The sequence below is a fragment of the Indicator indicator genome, chromosome 7 (assembly GCF_027791375.1).
Source record: "Indicator indicator isolate 239-I01 chromosome 7, UM_Iind_1.1, whole genome shotgun sequence".
Lineage (NCBI taxonomy): Eukaryota > Metazoa > Chordata > Aves > Piciformes > Indicatoridae > Indicator > Indicator indicator.
This window is the reverse complement of record NC_072016.1, coordinates 19,224,861-19,243,432: the sequence shown is the minus strand read 5'-3', so window position 1 is coordinate 19,243,432 and position 18,572 is coordinate 19,224,861. Positions and strand designations below refer to the sequence as shown.

Here is an 18,572-nt window from a genome sequence, read left to right as displayed (position 1 = left end):
ATTGTGGATTGTAGTTTGGCTTGTAAATACAGCTCCATTTGCTTCCAAACTGAGCTAGTCTGGCAAAGTTAACCTCGGGGGGGCGGAATTTTCAACCCACCACAACTTTCAACCCACTAATCATACTAGGAAGTTTTATATACAAAACCAAACGAAAAAGCCAGTAAAAAGAGAAAGTTACTGTTCCCTCATACTTCTTTATATCAACTTTGCTTGCAATTCTCTGTACAGATGATTTGCTACTAGAATCACAACTGCGTTTTGAGTTTCTTCTCCCCTCCCACTAGACTTGATTTTGATTCAATGTGAAACAGGGAGACAATGTTTTCTGCAGGGTTTCTCCTTTACATAGAAGCTAAAAGATACGTGCATCTTTGAGCAATTCAGTAAAATGAGATACATTCTCTTAATTCTAGAACCAGAATCAAACTGTGTATAGGGGGGAAAACAGGGAAAGTCACCTCATAATGAACAAGAGCTAAAGAAAGTGAGTCATTTGCATGTACAAAGCTGAACCAAATGCAGGCAACCAAACCCTGTTTCTGTAATGAATTAGGAAATTAGTTTCCTTGCTATTAGATTCTGCTGGGTTTCCTATACGCATTACCCATCTACTTCCTAGAAATCTGTACATAGCTTTCTAGACTTTGTGGTTTTCCTACTACTTCTTGCTTCATCCATAGTATTATTTTTCTTCTGTGTTTTCTGGTATATTATTTCAATGCCTGGCATTTTAGGAATTATGCATGAGAACGCTGAGCACATTGGGTTGAATGATGGATTGAGGAGGGGTCAGAAGGAGAGATAAAACAGAGCTCAAGAGAGTTTTTGAGGCATTATGACAAACAGGATATTGAGAAGATTTCATGAGTTGCATTAAGATGCAATAGGAGGAGGAGGGGGAATAACATGTTGATTTTAACAGAGAGGAGGAAAAAGTGAGGGACTTGTAGAGTGCTTGGTGTTCCTAGGAACTGAAGCAGTGACTGCAGGAGGCCTGAGGATCAACCTTTTCCTTTCCCCTCTTCTCAGGGCTGGCAGTGGTGCTATCTGAGACTCTGCCCTCTGGGCCACTGGCTATTAATAACTGCAGGATGCCTGTGTGAGCAGCCCTCAGGAGTCAAATTCATAGCACTTCGCATCAGCACTTTGTGCTGGGCAGAGCTTGCCTGCACCCAGGCACCCTGGGTGAGTGAGGTTGTTGGACAAGCCTCCCCAGCAGCACCCAGAGACAGGCTGGGAGGAAGCAGCCCACTGACAAGCTCTGGGGCAGGCGTGTGAGCTGGTCTGAGCCTAGCACTGCAAGCCTGAGGTGAGTTGACTGGGCAGAAAAATAGTTTAGAGAAGACGCTGGAGAGGTAAAGACTAGTTTGGTTTTGGGCTGCAGCAAAAACAGGGGAATGACTGCTGCAAAGAGCAATGCAGAAAAAGACAGAGGAACCAAGGCATAGAAGTCAGGAGACAAAAGGGTAATTGTGGCCCTGGCTTTATGTACAGGATAGTGGGGAGGATGGGGACTGAGGCTCCAGCAGCCTCCCCATGGTGGGGGTACTGAAAGAGCCACGGTACCAGTGTAGCATTGGACCCTGTCCATAGTGAAAGGCTACTGCCCCTTTCTTTATGCTATACCAATTGCATGCAGCAGGTTTTCCACCTCCCAGTCCTGCTGGATTAGTAAGGGACAGCAGAATGGGGCAGACTTGCCCCCGGTACTCCTTAGGAATGGGTGTGCTGGAGAAGCATGGTTCCCAGCTAGGGCCAGTCCTTTCTGCCTTGTCTCAGGTAGTCCATGTTTGGGGCATACAGATTATTTCCCTCTATTTTGCCAGTCTCGTGACCCATCAGATGGTCCATAATCTCTCACCCCACCCCCTCCTGGCAACATTGCCCCTTTCCTGTCAAGGAGGGCCTGTTTCTTTTATATAGCCAAGCAGATGTCTGGCTGCTTGAGGAGAATGTGCAGCACATGCTTTATGGCTGCACCTGCTCATGCTTGCTTTGGGAATACATCAGGATGGGTTTTTATGATGTGAACTACATAAGCAGTATCTCACTAAAAAGAAAAGCTTAGAAATCTGAAAAAAAAGCTAATCCAAGAGAGTACCTGCCAGTGGCATTGAACCCAGTTTACTGTGGCTGGGTTTCTTTCAGCAGTTATCATCACCACACTATATGAAAATCATGTTGCTAATGGAGCAATGGAGGAATGAAACTGAAAAATTCATAGAAGATAAACATGTCTTGATCACAATGGCAGTATACAAACTCCTAGAGCCAGCTGTTTGGTTGCTAGTTTTAAAATATAGTCAATGTCTTCAGCTCTGAAATTTTAAGGAATTAAAGTGCAAAAAAGCACAAGCACAAAGATGGTCGCTTATTACTATTCCTGAAGCCAACAGGTCTCTGCTCATTTTTCTTTGTATTGTATTAATACAAAGAAATACAATATTAGGTGAGGATCTGTCCTCCTGTATGTTGTTGTTCGGGAATGGACAGTGCTGAAGTGAAAGCAAAATATTTGCCTTCACTTGCCTATTATGTGTGATAACCCCAAAGAAAGACTTTGAGAATCTGCCTGAAGTAGAATTGCTGAGATTTCTCCTAAATTTCCCTGACTTTGCAGTACAGATCTCTCATCCTGTCTGCAGACAGAGATGGAGAACACTGTACCAGAAGAGATCTCTCTCTTCCCCTCATTCCCCCTTCCAAAATGATATGCAATAAGATCAATACAGAAGAATCAGATGTGACTTGAAACAAATTAGGCAAACAAGTTTTCCTTTAGAAAGTCTGCCTGTGCCTTCTGTAACAAAACAGTAGCAATCATAAGAGTTACTAAGTTACTAAGGGTTTCGGTTGTTGTCTTTTGTTTTTTTTAATTATAGAACTTGCAGTTTAGTGGTTTTCTGAATATTTATTCTAATAGGATTATCTCAATATCCAAACCAAACTTGCACATTATTCAGAATGCTCTCAAATAACCCACAGACAAACCCAACATCTTTATACAAATATATCTATAACTGTATAATGATAACTGCATGGTATGATAATAAGGTATGAGAGAGCGCATTTAAAAACTGTGCTTTCAAGCTGACAGTCTGTTATTGCAGCACAAGATGATAACAGAGTATCATTGTGGCACACATGGGTGCTGCGAGACTGCCATGTTGCAATTAAAATGCCTATTTTGAATGACGATGCTATGTGGCACCTTGGCAATGCTTCTACTGTGACCTGTTGCCATATTTTGTGTCACAATGCCAAGTCTCAAAAGAAGACCAAAATGGCCCACTGATAATACTATTGTATGGGATGATACCATTTACTAGCTCCTTCATGTGGAAGGGATACAAAAGAACCTGTGTGTGAAATTAAGGCAGTGTATCTCTTAACAGTAGATGGCAAGTAAAAGAGTGAGGCAAGAAATACCTTTTCAGTGTTTCATTCTCCATTTCCTTGTGTGTTTAGAGCAAAGCAGAGAACCCTTTGTGGGAATGCCCCTTGCAGGGACTCCTGCTCCTGTTAAAAGAAAAAAGCCCACTAAACTCATTGGGAAGCTGACAGACGAAGGTAAGATATGCAGAACTGCACACGTGAGAATTGTTTAGATTTCAACCTGAATTTCAGCCTTCAAAATTTCACACTCTGTCTGACCGAACTCCCAGAGCAAGACATGTGGTGAACATACCAGGAGACAGAGCCACAAACATTACCAAAGCTCAGTGTTCAATCTCATCACATTTTCTAATTTACTGTTCAAAAGTATCACACACACATTCAGGTCAGATGTTGACCTAGATTACACTGTGTAAACTCACATTCTTCTGCAGCATTAATCTGGATGCATACCACCGTGAATGGAAAAAGAACATGATTCTTTGCAGGTATCAACACTGCAGTGCCTAGTTTTATTCTGTGGTGTTCTCTCTCTTATAACCTTGGTCTCTAATTTGTTTTTACTCTATGGAAGAGGCTTCCTTTGATTCCATCTGAAAAAGTCAAAGTTGAAGAGGGGGTAACACAGCAAGAAGAATGTAACTTGGGGTACTTCCTTCTACTGAATAGGGTGACTTTTAATTGACTGTGGTATCCTTATCTTGTGTTTACTTTTAACAGCATGGGGAAGGTTTTTAGAGGTTTTCAAAAGTAGTAATTCAGTGCTATCCATCACAAAGGGATGTAGAAATGTTTTTGCTAGTGTACAGTCTTAGGAATTTTGTTTGTCCCTAATACCCTTTATGCAAGGAAACAAGTAGGTAAAAATCCTCCTGTGCTATGAAATAGTGCTATATAAAACTGGCTTTCTGAAAAAAAAAATCTTCAGATAATGTCTAATAAAATAAATGGGTTTATACCAATTTTATGCCAGTTTAAGGATTGTAAATGAGACATAAAGGTGTCTAAGTGGTTGTAATCTTGCTTAATACCAAAAAGAAGAAAGCCTAGGAAAACTTGCATGTTCTGAAAAAAAAAAAAAAAAGCTGTGACTGCATTTCTGCAAGATTTTTACACTGAAAATGTTTGAATGTGTTGTTTTCTTGGAGAATTGGTGGTACTCAATTAAATTGAAAAAATACTTCTAGAGTAACCAGTGTATTAACACTTGAAGAGACTTTTGGCTGCTTTTCCCTTTTCAAAATTTGCCTTAAAACAAACAAACAAACAAACAGATATAATAACACTGAATCTCGTCATGGTTTTAGGATAATGTTTAAACCAAAGCACACCAAGGGAGCCTTCCCTCCTAGGAGAGGAGGCAAGAGTAGGGCAGTAACCAGATACAGTTGTGGTGCATTTTGAGGCAGTACTAAGGAATCCTGCTGCACTGACTGAAATGCTTCAGATGTGGGACACATGCATCTAGCTCCACCTTTATGCAACTCTTCTCTGTGTAGATTTGCCTTGACTGCAGCCCAGAGTAAATTCCAGGCACCTATATCCAAAGTGTCATCAATGTAAAAATTTGGTGCACAGGTGTCCAGGTTTTGGCTGTGAGGGAAACATCAATTAAGACAGCCAGCTGAACTCTGGACAAGATTATTTCCTAAAAAATTCATCTAGAAGATAATTTGGCTGCTTTGAAGCAATGAACAGGAGGCTTGGACCAGAGCACTTTCTAAAAGTGTCCCATTTCATATGTTTTGTAGTCATGCCACAGGAGGTGTCCAAGCTGAACTTGGGGAAGAAGATCAGCATCCCCAGAGATGTGATGCTAGAAGAGCTTTCTCTCCTCACCAACAAAGGATCCAAGATGTTCAAATTACGTCAGCTGAGGGTGGAGAAGTTCATTTATGAGAATAACCCTGATGCCTTCACCGACAATTCTGTGGTAGGTCAGAGATTAAAACTAAAAGCTGCTCCATACACCCAGGGTAAACAAGAATGGAGTGCGCGCAAGCTCTCTATCTGTGCATGGGCTGGGGTCAGGAAGAAAGTGCAGGAAAAGCCCTCAATTATATGAACACACAGGTTGCATTTCCTTTTGGCAGCAGTATTAAGTTTCCTTCAGCAAATACGTGGTATCACATGGCATCCTGGCCTGCATCAGGCATAGTGTGGCCAGCAGGAGCAGGAAGGTCATTGTACCCCTGTACACAGCACTGGTTAGGCCACACCTTGAGTACTGTGTCCAGTTCTGGGCTCCTCAGTTTAGGAAAGATGTTGAATTGCTGGAGCATGTCCAGAGAAGGGCAACGAGGCTGGGGAGAGGCCTCGAGCACAAGCCCTACGAGGAGAGGCTGAGGGAGCTGGGACTGTTTAGCCTGGAGAAGAAGAGGCTCAGGGGTGACCTCATTGCTGTCTACAACTACCTGAAGGGAGGCTGTAGCCAGGAGGGGTTTGGTCTCTTCTCCCAGGCAACCAGCACCAGAACAAGAGGACACAATCACAAGCTGCGCCAGGGGAGGTTTAGGCTGGAGGTGAGGAGAAAGTTCTTCACAGAGAGAGTGGTTGGCCATTGGAATGGGCTGCCCAGGGAGGTGGTGGAGTCACCATCCCTGGAGGTGTTCAAGAGGGGGTTGGACGTGGCACCTGGTGCCATGGTTTAGATAGTCATGAGGTTTAGGGTGACAGGTTGGACTCGATGATCTTTGAGGTCTCTTCCAGCCTTCTTGATTCTATGATTCTATGATTCTATGATCACACATGCAGAGGCATGAGAGAATTCAGGCATATTTGGCAGGTGTTCAAAGCTGCACAGGGCAGGACTAATTGATTTTGTACCTATTGCATTTCTTCTTTGCAAGATGGATACGATCCACCCAGGTCTGACTTCAGCTCCAGTAGGTTCTGTTCCAGTAGCAGTTCTGTTTTTAGCTTAGGATACACTTATATGCTACCAGCTGGGCTCGTTTCTGCCAGAAGTTACATAAATGAAAATTCAGATTGAAACCTCTAACCTGACACTGCAATACCTTCAGTTTATTTGCTAGAAGTTATGTTTGTTTTCTTCTAAAGTATTTTCCTATCAGATATAAGAAATTATTCCTATAGTATAAATGCAGACATTTCCCCCTCTTTCCCATGAGTTATTCAATCTTTGAACTTCTCTCTACAGTTCATTGCTGGTGTAAAGTTTTCTGAAGACACTTAAAATTTTTACAAATTAAACTCTCCTTTTGCATGACTGTCAGCAGTTCAGTACAATCAACAGAAAATGTGCCAGGTTCATATGCATTTCGGTGTAACACCTCGTCTTCCAATGTTCTTTAAATCTTATTTGGTGTTATTTTATCCCTTTATGTCATCTAGTTTCCAGTCTAAGGAAACTCAAGCAAAGTAACAAAAGTCAAGCTGAAGAAAATATTCTGCCAAACAAAAACATGGTATTGTTATATCCCTCTGATGTTTTCAAAAGCAACAATAAGTAAATCTTTATAGTTCACTTCTAAAAATGACAATTTGGGAAGCAGGATATGGAAAGATGCTTGGAAAAAAAAATCAAACAAAAGTACTTAAAATTACAACAAAGTGTCAGATTACAGATCAGGGGATAACAGACCAGAGATAGGGCAAGCATATCTGGTGTTGTTAGACTTTGGACAGCTTCTTAATCTCTTTGTGCTTCAAGTAGTTCATCTTTTCAGTGGGTTATCTCCTAGAAAGGATGTGAGAGTAAATGATGTGTTGAACTTGGACTCTAGAGATGAAAATCCTAGAGAAATGCAAGCGGTTTTCATAAATACTCAGCAATCTCAGAGCTTCTAAAATATGTGAGAGAGACAGCCAAGTTCATATGTCAAAATCTGCTGCAGTGAGGAGGAGTGAGAAAATAAAAAGGTGAGGGAATAAAAAAGCTGAAGTCCAAACTTTCAAAGATGTGAGGGTGTCACTTAAGGGTGTCCAGTCAGAGAAATATAAAGCAAATGAATTGTGACTGACTCAAAAATGGGCATGCAAAAAGTCCATCCAAGACTTACATGACAAAGGTGATGACAGACATTTCTCTTTTGCTAGCTGTTTTTCCTACTCTGTTTATTCATTTGCACCTGACTTTCACCCCTACCTTTTGTGCAGTGAATCTTTCCCTCTGTTCTGTAAGAACACCCCTTTCTCTTTGAGCAAGACCATAAGATACTGTGCTGTGGAGAAATGTATCTGGAGATTAGACAAGGCCCTAACAAGCCTAGGATTTTCTTAATGGCTTTGCTATATGAGAACAATGGCATGGTCTCCAAACAGCAGATGGTACTCTGCTTTAAAATTCTCCATGATTCACTTTCAGAGCTGTCTTTTCTCCACATTCATGGCACAGACAACAAATCTCCATTGGTCAGTGCAGTCTGCCCTAAACTCCTTTCTTGGGGCCAGCTTAGCAGTATTGCAATGGTTACCATTTGCTGGCTGCCCTGTGTGCTCTGTGCAAGGACTCTTGACAGGCTGCATCCACTGCCTCTGTGGGTAACTTTTCTCATTTTACGGCAGTCAGAGCAGTAAAAAGAAAAGCTGAGTGATCACAGCAACTGAGCCACTGCCTCAGACAGCTGGTTGTTCTTAGACAGGTCAAGGCCCCAGATCTGTGGCCTCACTATTAACTTCCAAACTGTCAGGACAGTACATAACCTTAGCATCGAGTAACTTTCATCAAAAAGCCCTTTTGATTAGCTTTCTGTTCTGTTCCTTTCTTGCTCTTGGCTCTGCTCAAAGATGCAGAAAAGAAGGCTTAAACAAAAGGAAACCGTGAGAGGAAGATAATAGTAAATAATTCCTACTGCTACTTCCCATTACTTCCTCCCCTGAGTTAATTTCACGTCCTTTGCTCCCCATCCCAAATAAGGCCTTGTGATTTGAAAGCTGTGGGACAGTGAATTCAAAGCTGGTAGTGTGTTTTCTGCTTTCATGTCACAGATTTCTTAACTGTCCTAGAATATTCTCAGGAAAACCTTAGCAAAGCAGAGCAAGAAAGGCCTGGGATGGAGTACAGATTGTTTCCTTCCCCCAGTAAAACTTTAACAGTAAGGTACTGTAATATAAAAACACACAAAGATTTTAAAAAATTAATCCAAACTATGTAAGGGATCCCAGAAATAGCCTGTACTGTAGCCATAGGCTTTTCACATATGGGAGATCTCAGCAGATCCATTCTCTGGCTTCTCTCCTCCTCCTCCTCCTCCAGCTAAATAATGACATTGGACAATCAGATCATTCTCATTACTTCTGGTAAAGATATATGTGTTGTGTGTGCATGAACACCAAATACCTCCACGCAAGACTGAAATCTTGCCACTCTCTATCATGGCTGTGGCTCCATTCATCCAGTTAAAGGCAAAGGGTAGCTAAACCCACAGTCAAAATGCCCGGCAGTTCCCCAAAAAATCAAATGCACTTCCTACTGTGTAGCTGTTTTCAATATTATGAGCTGCTTCTCTCGCAAATATACTGTAGATGGGGATGTTTTTTGAGAGGGCTGAGTTTGACACTTTTAGCTCACCGATACCTTGCCAAACAGGGAGAGATCATGAGATACCCTCCTTGTTTGGTGCTGTGCTAGGAAAGCTGGACTCTGCTGAGCCCTCTTTAGTGACTCTGAAGAAGGATTTATTCTCCTTGCCCCAGGCTGTATCACCCTGTCACAGGAACTGTGGTTCTCTCCATGTCTCAGAGGATATTATCAACCTCACTGTGGAGCTGCAAGATGCAATTTACTACTGACTAAAGATCATGATGAAATCCTGGTGAATCTTGCTGTGTTCTCTATTACTGTAACATCTGACCAACTACAGTATGAATGAAATTACTACTTTTTTTTTTCCCTTTTAATGGTGAAACTGAACCATGGAGATTAATGAATCACCCCAAATAAATCTGGTCTCCTAAATCCTGCTCCCCTGTTCAGCAATTAATAGGTCAGCAGTTCATAGACCTTTCTGTCACTTCATAATGCTAAATTTGTTTGGCTTCAAACACATCAAGATCATATGAAACTGTTTCTTAGTCTTACAGACCCACTCATTATTGCCCTAGCTCCTTTCAAGGTCCCACCTTTTCTCTGGGAACTTCTTTGTAAGACCTTGCTATCATCAAGGGGAAACTGAAAATACAACCATAGCTTTTTGGGTGCTGCTGTTATGTTGTTTTTCTTCCAGTAAGGATCCTTAAAAACACTCCTTCTGCTAGTAAAAACCTGTGGCCTGATTTGGGTTACACGCAGGAGACAATTTATAGAAAGACTTGATTTGCCTTTTCTTTTTTTTCTGCCCCCCCCCCCCCCCCCCCTTCCTCTTTCTGCTTGACTTATCAGGTCTTAAATTCAAAACATTAGTAAGGTGAAAGAACCAATATCTGAGTAGAGAGTTACTAGCAGCAGTACATCAAAAACCCCAGACCCACAGAGAAAAAAAACCCCACTGTGATACTATCTCAGACTTGCCCACAAGCTAAAACAAATGCCGTCTCCACACCTTGGCGATGCTTGTATGAAAACAAGCTGAATGTGTTGGCAAGTAATTTCCGCGGGAAGCCTCTTCAGATAAACTAAGACACCAACTGTGAAACAAAACGTAAGTGAAAAAGGGCTAAAGAACTGGATTACTGTTCTTCTGGACAATGGCATGAGTTACTCTGTATTCCTTTTGCTGCTAAACCAGAATTTGGAGGAGTAAGCAGAGGTGGCAGAAAGAAAATAGAAGTGGTTAATGTTACAACACCAAAAGTGGGCTTCACAGCAGATAGAAGGACACGAACAACCTGCTACAGAGATCTTAAATGTTAAATAGCCAGACAGGATACAGTGTGGAAAGGAAAGCATCAAGACAGAGAAACAGCTGTTATCATGCAGTTACTTGGTTTAATGCGCAAACACGCACTCATGGTTCTGTTTGTCCCTTAGCGTACTTAGAAGAATGCCAGTCAAGATCACCAGAGGTAGGTTAAAAGGAGAGTGTCAGGAAAAACATTCTTTCTGGGAAGTCTGTTCTGCAGGGAATATTAAACTTCTTGAACAAATGTTACAGGATAATCATAAACTGAGATATGACCCAAGTGGAGAGAGTTTGCTGATATGTAACTTTTCTAACAAATTGAGCCTTGCTGTTCTGGAGATGGATAGATACAGAAGACCTAGAGGTCCGAACTATACCCAAAGCTGATAAGACTGAACATGAAGTCTGCCTTCTGCTCAAGAAGTGACTGGTATGGAAACAGCAGAATGAGAGAGAGAAAAGCTTTTTGTTTTCACATTAGTGTGTTACAGCACTATGAGAAAATACTGGACCAAAATTCTGGTCCGCAAAGAATGTGCAGCAAGGATGATATAAAATATACAAATAAGATATAAATAATTTTGGGTAGTATTAGGTAAAAATCGCTATTACTTAGATGAGTTAAGTTAAGGCATAGAGGTAAAAAATAATTTGCCTAAGATTCAATAGCAAGTCAGAGGTAGACCTGGAAACAGAAAGCAGGAGCTCAGCCTGCCGTACCTCTAAAGGGAGCATGTTTTTTTAAAAAAAAACATTAGGTTAGGACACTTTAATAGCTGAGACTGCATTTATTTTCATCCTTTTTTAAAAAGAGAATCATAGGCTACACAACTGCAAAATAAGGACTGAGGCACACACTTTGGTAAAAACAGCAGACAGCCTCTGAGACTCTTCAAGTGTCTGAATTTTAAATCTCCCATCCCACCATTAAGGAGTGTTTGAGAGGCTGCCACTGAGAGGACATAGACACAGTAACTTCAGAAGTGTTAGCAACCACACAGGCATCAAACCTTTGGGAAGCTCTTTATCAGTGAGGTGGAAATAGAAACACATTTGGTGGCCTCAATCATTCTTTTTAGGGCACAGCAAGGAGCTGATGGGAAGCACACAGTGTCTCCTCCTGGGGACTGCCTCCAGTGACATCAGAGCCTTAAGATACTTAGAGATCTCCGCTTCATTCGTTGGATCATCTTTCATTATTTATTTTTCTTGACACAAATGCAGCAGCTCTAGAAAATACAGAATTCATCCATCTAGGCACTCAGGCTGCAGGATAAGGTACTTGCTGACACCAAGGACTTCAAAGACATGAGCCCAATTTGTTTAGCCAATCCACATGAACTTGCCACAATTGTTTCCTTGTTAATGTGGATTTAGGGATGCTGAGGGACTGGTAACATCCAGTACTTCCAGTAATGCACAGACAGGGCAGACCCTGCCACAGAGGAACTGGGTGATCTTCCTCCAGAGCCAAGGAGAAGGTTATCAGCCTTCTCAACTGACACTTCTTGGCTTCTCCTTGGGACATCTGCCAACAGGGCCAATCAACGCTACCTGAAAGGTCAGTTTTGTGATGAGAATATGCACATAAATAAAAGCTCCACATGCTGTTAGCAGTGATCCAAGATACGAATTTCCCTAAACTGTAAGCTGTGTTTCAGTCCGAACACCCTGACCAGAAGCATGCCCTAAGTACTGAAGACAAAGCTGCACCTACCCATCTTTGATTCCATTGAGACTCGTGCTTGAAGCTGTCTTGGAATGAGCTCATTTTAACCCATTGATTTTCAAGATTTAAAAAACAGGAATTTGCCTTTGCCTCCTGTTAAATTGAGCTAAGACAGTCTATTGTGGTGGCCAAACTAAAGAAAATAGTATTTTTATTCTAGCAGGTGAGTAGACTAGGGTATTTCATGGAAAATATACCTATCCTATCTGAATAGAGATGTCTGCTGAACATCGATGTTTTCCTAGTGGGTCCATGAAGAATCATGAACCTGAGACCAATCAAAATAATTTTATTTGCAGTTAAGTAAGACTTAGGTGTGGCTTTCTTGAGGCAGACCTTGCTTACTGATAATACTGCAACTTAAAATAACACCACCTGACAACGATGCCCCTTCCTGGTCACAGCAAATACTGCTGTGCACAAAATCAAACCACCCCCTTTTACTGTACTTCATGTTATGCTAATGTTTTGTGACCTCGTTTGTTTTTGTTGTTGTTTTGGTTTTTTGTTTTGCCAGAGTGTGAATTTAAGTAACCAGAGGAAAAGAGAAATAAACATTTAATTCTCAGGAAAAGCACACAGCATGGGTGAAACTTGAAGGAAAACTGATGCAAATCATGTTTTGAAATTACAGAGCAAATCAGTAGAAGCATTAACCTTGCATATATGTTAGCATTTTGAGAATAACCTCATTCTGACCCCAACACTCAAAATGCCCTCTTTTTTGTTTTTATAAGTTTGCCTTTTTACAGCTACATAGCTCCCACACATAATTGAACAGATTGCCCTGCTAGCTCCTGTGTACAGATTAATGCTCACAATCCTCTCAGGCTTCCTGACATTCAGGGAGGGGAATATTATCTCCTCTGCTCCTAAAAAGGGAATTCCCTGCAGACAGGAGAAGGACAGTCCCTAAAGGCCCTGGGGGCACCAGCTCTGCCTCTTCAGCTTGCAGCTGGCTGCTTGCCTGGGTTGCAGCCTGGTGACCTGCTGTGAAACCCTGGACACTGTTGCTGGAGACACAGGGAGCACGGAGGGTTAGATAATTCTGCCTTGAGCCTTGTGGAGTTTTCACTTCTCATCTATTTTTAGCTGACTGAACAGCTGGCCTTGGAAGCCTGTTTACAGCCTGGAAAGCTTCTTTTTGCTAAACTACTAGGTATAAGAACACTGAGAAAGCTCTAACCCTTTGAAAGCCAGCCCTGAGGTTGGCATTTGACTCCTGTTGACTGCCCAAGATTAATTTATACAAGCAGAATTGCAGGAGGAACTACAGATTAATTCGCTTCAGCTGTTTTGGTTGGGTCTTTGTGCATCTGCAGCCAATCCTCTAGCCCAGTGGGAAAGATATTATGTGATGTAAAACCCAGGTTACTTGTATTATATGGCTGTGTGGGCTATAATACACAAGAGAAACTTTTTATATAGGAGTCAAACTTTGATCTCACTTATGACCAACACATAAAACGTTTTTCTGAACATATTATATCAGTTTCTCTTCCACACACGTACTCATTACATTTTCTGTGGGCAAAGACAGGACTTTGTGCTGGCACTGCACGGTCTGTAAATCCTGCATGGGCTGTTTGCCCCTTCACCATGTACTGCAGAGATTGTGACTTCTAGCTTGGAATGGGTGGAGTGAATGGCCTAGAAACTAAGGCAAGCTTGATTTTACTGATGGATACAGCTTGCTTTCTTGTTTTGGTGCTGGTTAGATGTGGTTCATTAATGCATGTATTGCTACAAACAAAACTTTTTTTCCTTTTTTTTTTTTTCCTGGTGTCCTGATATTGTTCATGGTTTCCCAGGCTACTAACTCTTAAGTCTTTCTCATCATGTAAATACCTCTTCCCATGCAGACCTTCAAATATACGGAAAATAGATATATGGGCAGTCATCTTCCAGGCTTCTATGTAGTCACAGGTACCCTGGTGTTCTGGTTTCCTGTAACACTTAGCTTCCACACTGTAATCAAGCTGACTTTGCTGGGCTATCTTAACCTTGACATGCTTTCCCACAGGTTAGCCAGTGTATTTTTGACTGGACCTTTACCTGCTCTGGCAGAACCTGTATTTCCTTTCCCTTCCTCCTGTATTTCATACTGATCACTGCTGGGTGAAATATACAGATCCCTTCCTTCTCACTCTGATCATATAAAATGATTGAGGCGTCCATTTACAGGTGTGCTTCCATTGCCCTTGCTGCTGTTCTACAACTACTCTGTTACTGAATATAAAGAATAACTCACATGAATTTTTGCCACTGGTTTTGTAACTGGTGACACAAAACTGGTCAGATCATGGACACTCGGAAGTTCATGTTCTGGGACCCAACCATCAAACATGAATGGACCATGTCCTGTAACAAGGATTCCTACTCTCTTTTCTCTTGCCCTAGGATCACTTTCAGAAGTTCATTCCACCAGGAGGGCATTATGGGGAAGATGCTCATGGCTATGGACACGGACGAATGGTAGGAGGAGTGACAGCTGGGCAGCATGGCTCCAGCAAGCAGCAGTATCCCGCTGGTCCTCCTAGGCCTGGAAGCAAAGGAAGCCCTGGGGACAGCGAAGGGCAGCATGTTGGGGAATTGGCTGGAAGTGGTGGAGAAGGAGGCGATGGTACCGAGAAAGGCAAGCATCTCTCTGCAGTATCAAGAAACAGCTAAAGCTCTCAGAGCTTGTACCAACCTTATTCTTAGGGACAAGTAAATCAATATGACTAAACCCCAAACTGTACTAAACTAAGTTCCATTGCAAAGCCTAGAAAAGTTGAACTGCCTTTAACTTGATAGTTTTGTTTGCCTGCTTCTGTGTTGGTCAATCATAGGAGGCAAGAGGCAGAAATATCTTCCTTGGCTGGACCAAAGAATTTATAGGAAGCTTTACTACTGAGCTCCCGCAGTTGGTATAAGCAGGAAGCCAGTATGGCACACCCTTTGCTTTCAAGGATTTCACACAATAGTGACCACTACTGGAGACAACAGCACTAGCTCTTCAGCTCAGTAGTCTTAACTGACACATGAGTTTCAAGTATATAAACCCTACTTTCATATCAAAGCTTCCACCTAAACAAACAGCACTTTTTAGATAATCTTCAGAAAGGAACAGCAATATTTCAAAAAGTTATCTGGTAATCACCAGTAGTCTGCTCAAGCAATATCTTAATGAGTGAAAGCTTTTCTCATTGGGTTTCATCTTTGCATAATTTTATTCTGTTTGGCCAGAAATCTCTAGAACCAAATCCTTTCTATGAAAATGAGTAGGAGTAATCATTATTTTAGCAATTGCTATGGGATTTTACAACAAAAAAAGCAAATCTGCTTGGGAACCGAGAACCATTGTTATAAATGACCAAATGAATGACTTGTAGTATCCAAGGGTTTTAATTTATATTCTGGGAGAACATGCATTTTATATAGGAATCATCTTCTACATTTCTGTGCATCTCTGTGAAGAAGAAATCTGTGTAAACTCTCTGTCTTTCCATAGGAGATTTTTCTCTATTGTTATCCTATTTCTCTGTGTGGGGAGAAGGAGGATTAATATAATCCAATAGATTTTACTGCAGAAAGGCATCACAACTGCTTTTATTTTTCAACCCTAGAAATCAAAGTACTTCTAAATTACTTAGTTTATGATTTTCACACAGAAATATGGGAGTAGTTGTTTGGTTTTTTAAAATGAAAATTAGATTCTTGTACATGTCTACAATTCTCTGAAACCAGAAAAGCCCAGGATTTGGCAAGGTTTGAAGAAAATAAGCAAGACAAAGAAATAAGGTGTGATAAAGTTTCCAACAAGAATAATAGTGTTCATTCTTTGACACTTCATAAGAATTTATCTTTGCGACACAGGCTATAGCACAATTTCAAGACAAAAGGAAAACATCAGAATGTTTAACTCCATTAACCTATTATTCCTATCTATGCTAATCAAGCTAAGCAGACAGCCTTGTCCAGGAGTTTTACTGTTTATGAAGTATGAGAATCTTGAAAGTATGCTACATACCAATATACAAACAACGTTCTTAATAGGAAGGTGACATTATACAGAACTGGGGAAAAAAAGGAAGAAAACAAAATAAGAGGCATACAGAATGAAAACCTTTGTCTAAACTCATTTGCTTAATGGAGCACCTAGAAGCTAACCTAAAATTTCTAGCAATCAAGTATGTGATTTAACAACAAAGTGTAGCTCTGTGACTGACAGGATTTTAGCTTTCAGAGAGATACCACACCATATTTTCAAACTGCTTTTAGCCATCCTGAAGCTAAACCAGACTTATCTCTTAACATCCTTGTTCGGGAGGGGAAAATATTAATGCCTGTTCATGCAACTACAAAGAAAATGCCAACTTACAAGAACACTGAGTCAAAGGAGATGGTGATTTAGAATATTCAAGAACAGACTACTGAGGAAGACAATAATGAAGATGGTTGTGGGTTCCGAAGACCTGAAATAGAATACTTAAAAGGTTTTGGCCATTTAGAGCCAACTTCAAAGTCTCAGCCTACTTTTGGAGTTTACAGTCAGGGCTTTGTTTTTTTTGCTTTTGATGATGATGGCAAGGTTTAGATAGATGGATTATGCCTGTAAATTATATCTTTTATGAAGCTTCCCCCAGGGTAGTGAGAAAGATGATGGAGTAAGGACATTGGTTCTTGAGGTAAGAGGTTTCTATCTGAGTGGTCAGAGGGAAGAATGAAAAATTAGGTTGCAAATATATGCTCTAATGCAAATTCCTGGACAAGTGGCTTGTACGTTGTGCAAAATCTGCTTTTCTGGATAAGGGCAAAAGTGGTGTAGAACAGTCTTTCTAAAGAAAAATCTAATCATATAATTTTGAACTTGATCTAGGAGTTACAGAATCTGGAAACAAAGTTGGGGTCTCAACTTCAATAGCAGAATACAGAAAGGCAATCTATTTAGACTAAGTGTAACTAGTGTCTGACTCCAATGTAACTAGAGTGTTTTACCTTCCTCTTTTTACAGATGGAAAGTCAGGAGGCAAGAAAGTCACTATATTTAAAACTTACATCTCCCCATGGGAACGAGCAATGGGTATCAGCCCTGAGGACAAAAGTCAGTTCACCATTGACTTACTGTCATATAGCCCCAAAGGTGATTTCCCCCATTACAAGTCGTTTAACCGGTGAGTCTTCTTGAATATTCAATTCAACTTTATTTAGCATGAGAAAAGACAACAACTCTGACCATGGTTCTCCTGTCTTGTGCAATGTAAGTATCTCTTACAAAGAGAAAATACATTAATAGCTAAAGATTTTAATTCAGCTTATGGACAGAAAACCTGTGCAGCTGGCTAAGAGGACTTTAATCCTCTTGCCCTTTCTTTCTCACCTCATTTGACCAGGGAGATTTAGTTTGCCACTGTTTATTACTCTAGCCATTTAAAGTTCAAGAGTTCAGAAAAATTACTTATGATCTGAAACCACATATAGTGCACAGCGCCTCAGATAAGAATCAGGATTTCCTTGCTGCTTCTGATAAGAACAGGAAGTTTTACAAATATTTCCAGGGCAGCAATGATTTTATGTTAACCTCTCTATATAATTTGGCCACTCACTTCAATAGCCTCAGGACATCAGTACCCAGGACAAACACAAACTCCACTAATTTGTGCAAAAATGCAGCCTCTGCCTCATATATGTACAGGGTACCAATAGAGTGAAAGGTGTGTGGCTTAGTGCAGACTGATGAAACAGGGGAAAGGAAGTGCACAGGAGCAGAGAAGGGTGGGGGTTTTTTGTTTGTTTTGAATTTTTTTTTCAGTACCTTCTTGGGTAGAATTTGTTGGCCAGTCATCTGCAACAGTAGTTAAATTTACAAATTTCAGTAACTTTGATTATTTATTTTCTAAATCCCATTGTTTACCTATTTTCTGTTGCTAACTCCACATATTCCCCTGTGCCAGGACTGCAATGCCTTATGGGGGTTATGAGAAAGCAGCAAAACGGATGACCTTCAAAGTGCCTCAGTTTGATATTTGCCCTTTGATTCCAGAATCTCTCATGATATATAATCAAAATTTCAGCAATAGACCCTCCTTCAACAGAACCCCAATACCTTGGATGCCTTCAGGAGACTCCTCTGAGTACCATACTGATGTCAATGTGCCAAGGAGTGGTGAAACAGAAGAGCTGTAAATCCCCCACCTCCAAGGCCTTCCTATTTTTTCAGCCCTTTCTATTTGCAAGTTGATACTAAGGAGCTGAAAAGCACAACTCCACTTCTGTCAGCCAGCCCTTTCTTTTGCACTTAGCCCAGACAAGTTCCTAGCAGGTTCTAAACTTATCTTTGTTGTGGTGTTGATCCATATCAGAAACAGTTTGAATGAATAAACCTGTTTTGTCATATATTAAGAAGTAATAAACCACCAGAAGAAAAAAGCTTTTGTGTTTTTTCTTTTAAAAATGCTGCTGAATCAACTTGCAGATTAGCAATAACAAAAGTTTCAATCTCACAAACTGGTACCATGGGAAGAAAGACTAGGGACTGGTGGAGATGGTCGTAAAATAGGTACACAAGTGGGTTGGGTAAGTACTGCAAAACTGGTGAAGAATGATGACTTTGAGGGGAAATATATAGGAAATCATAACAGCATCAGAGATAAAATTGT

General features: G+C 40.9%; 1 protein-coding gene across 2 annotated transcripts; it reads left to right on the top strand.

Annotated features, from left to right (window-relative positions):
• Positions 1-1,150: 1,150 nt before the first annotated feature.
• Positions 1,151-18,336, top strand: MYOZ1 (myozenin 1). 2 transcript variants are annotated; one of them, XM_054382209.1, is made up of 6 exons: positions 1,151-1,312; positions 3,472-3,573; positions 5,151-5,332; positions 14,332-14,566; positions 16,928-17,087; positions 17,868-18,336. In XM_054382209.1, the coding sequence occupies exons 2-6, from the start codon at positions 3,498-3,500 to the stop codon at positions 18,097-18,099; spliced, it is 885 nt and encodes a 294-aa protein (XP_054238184.1). In that variant the 5' UTR covers positions 1,151-1,312; positions 3,472-3,497; the 3' UTR covers positions 18,100-18,336. The 2 variants fall into 2 exon arrangements, with proteins under 2 accessions (XP_054238184.1, XP_054238185.1); XM_054382210.1 differs by lacking the exon at positions 3,472-3,573.
• Positions 18,337-18,572: the final 236 nt, after the last annotated feature.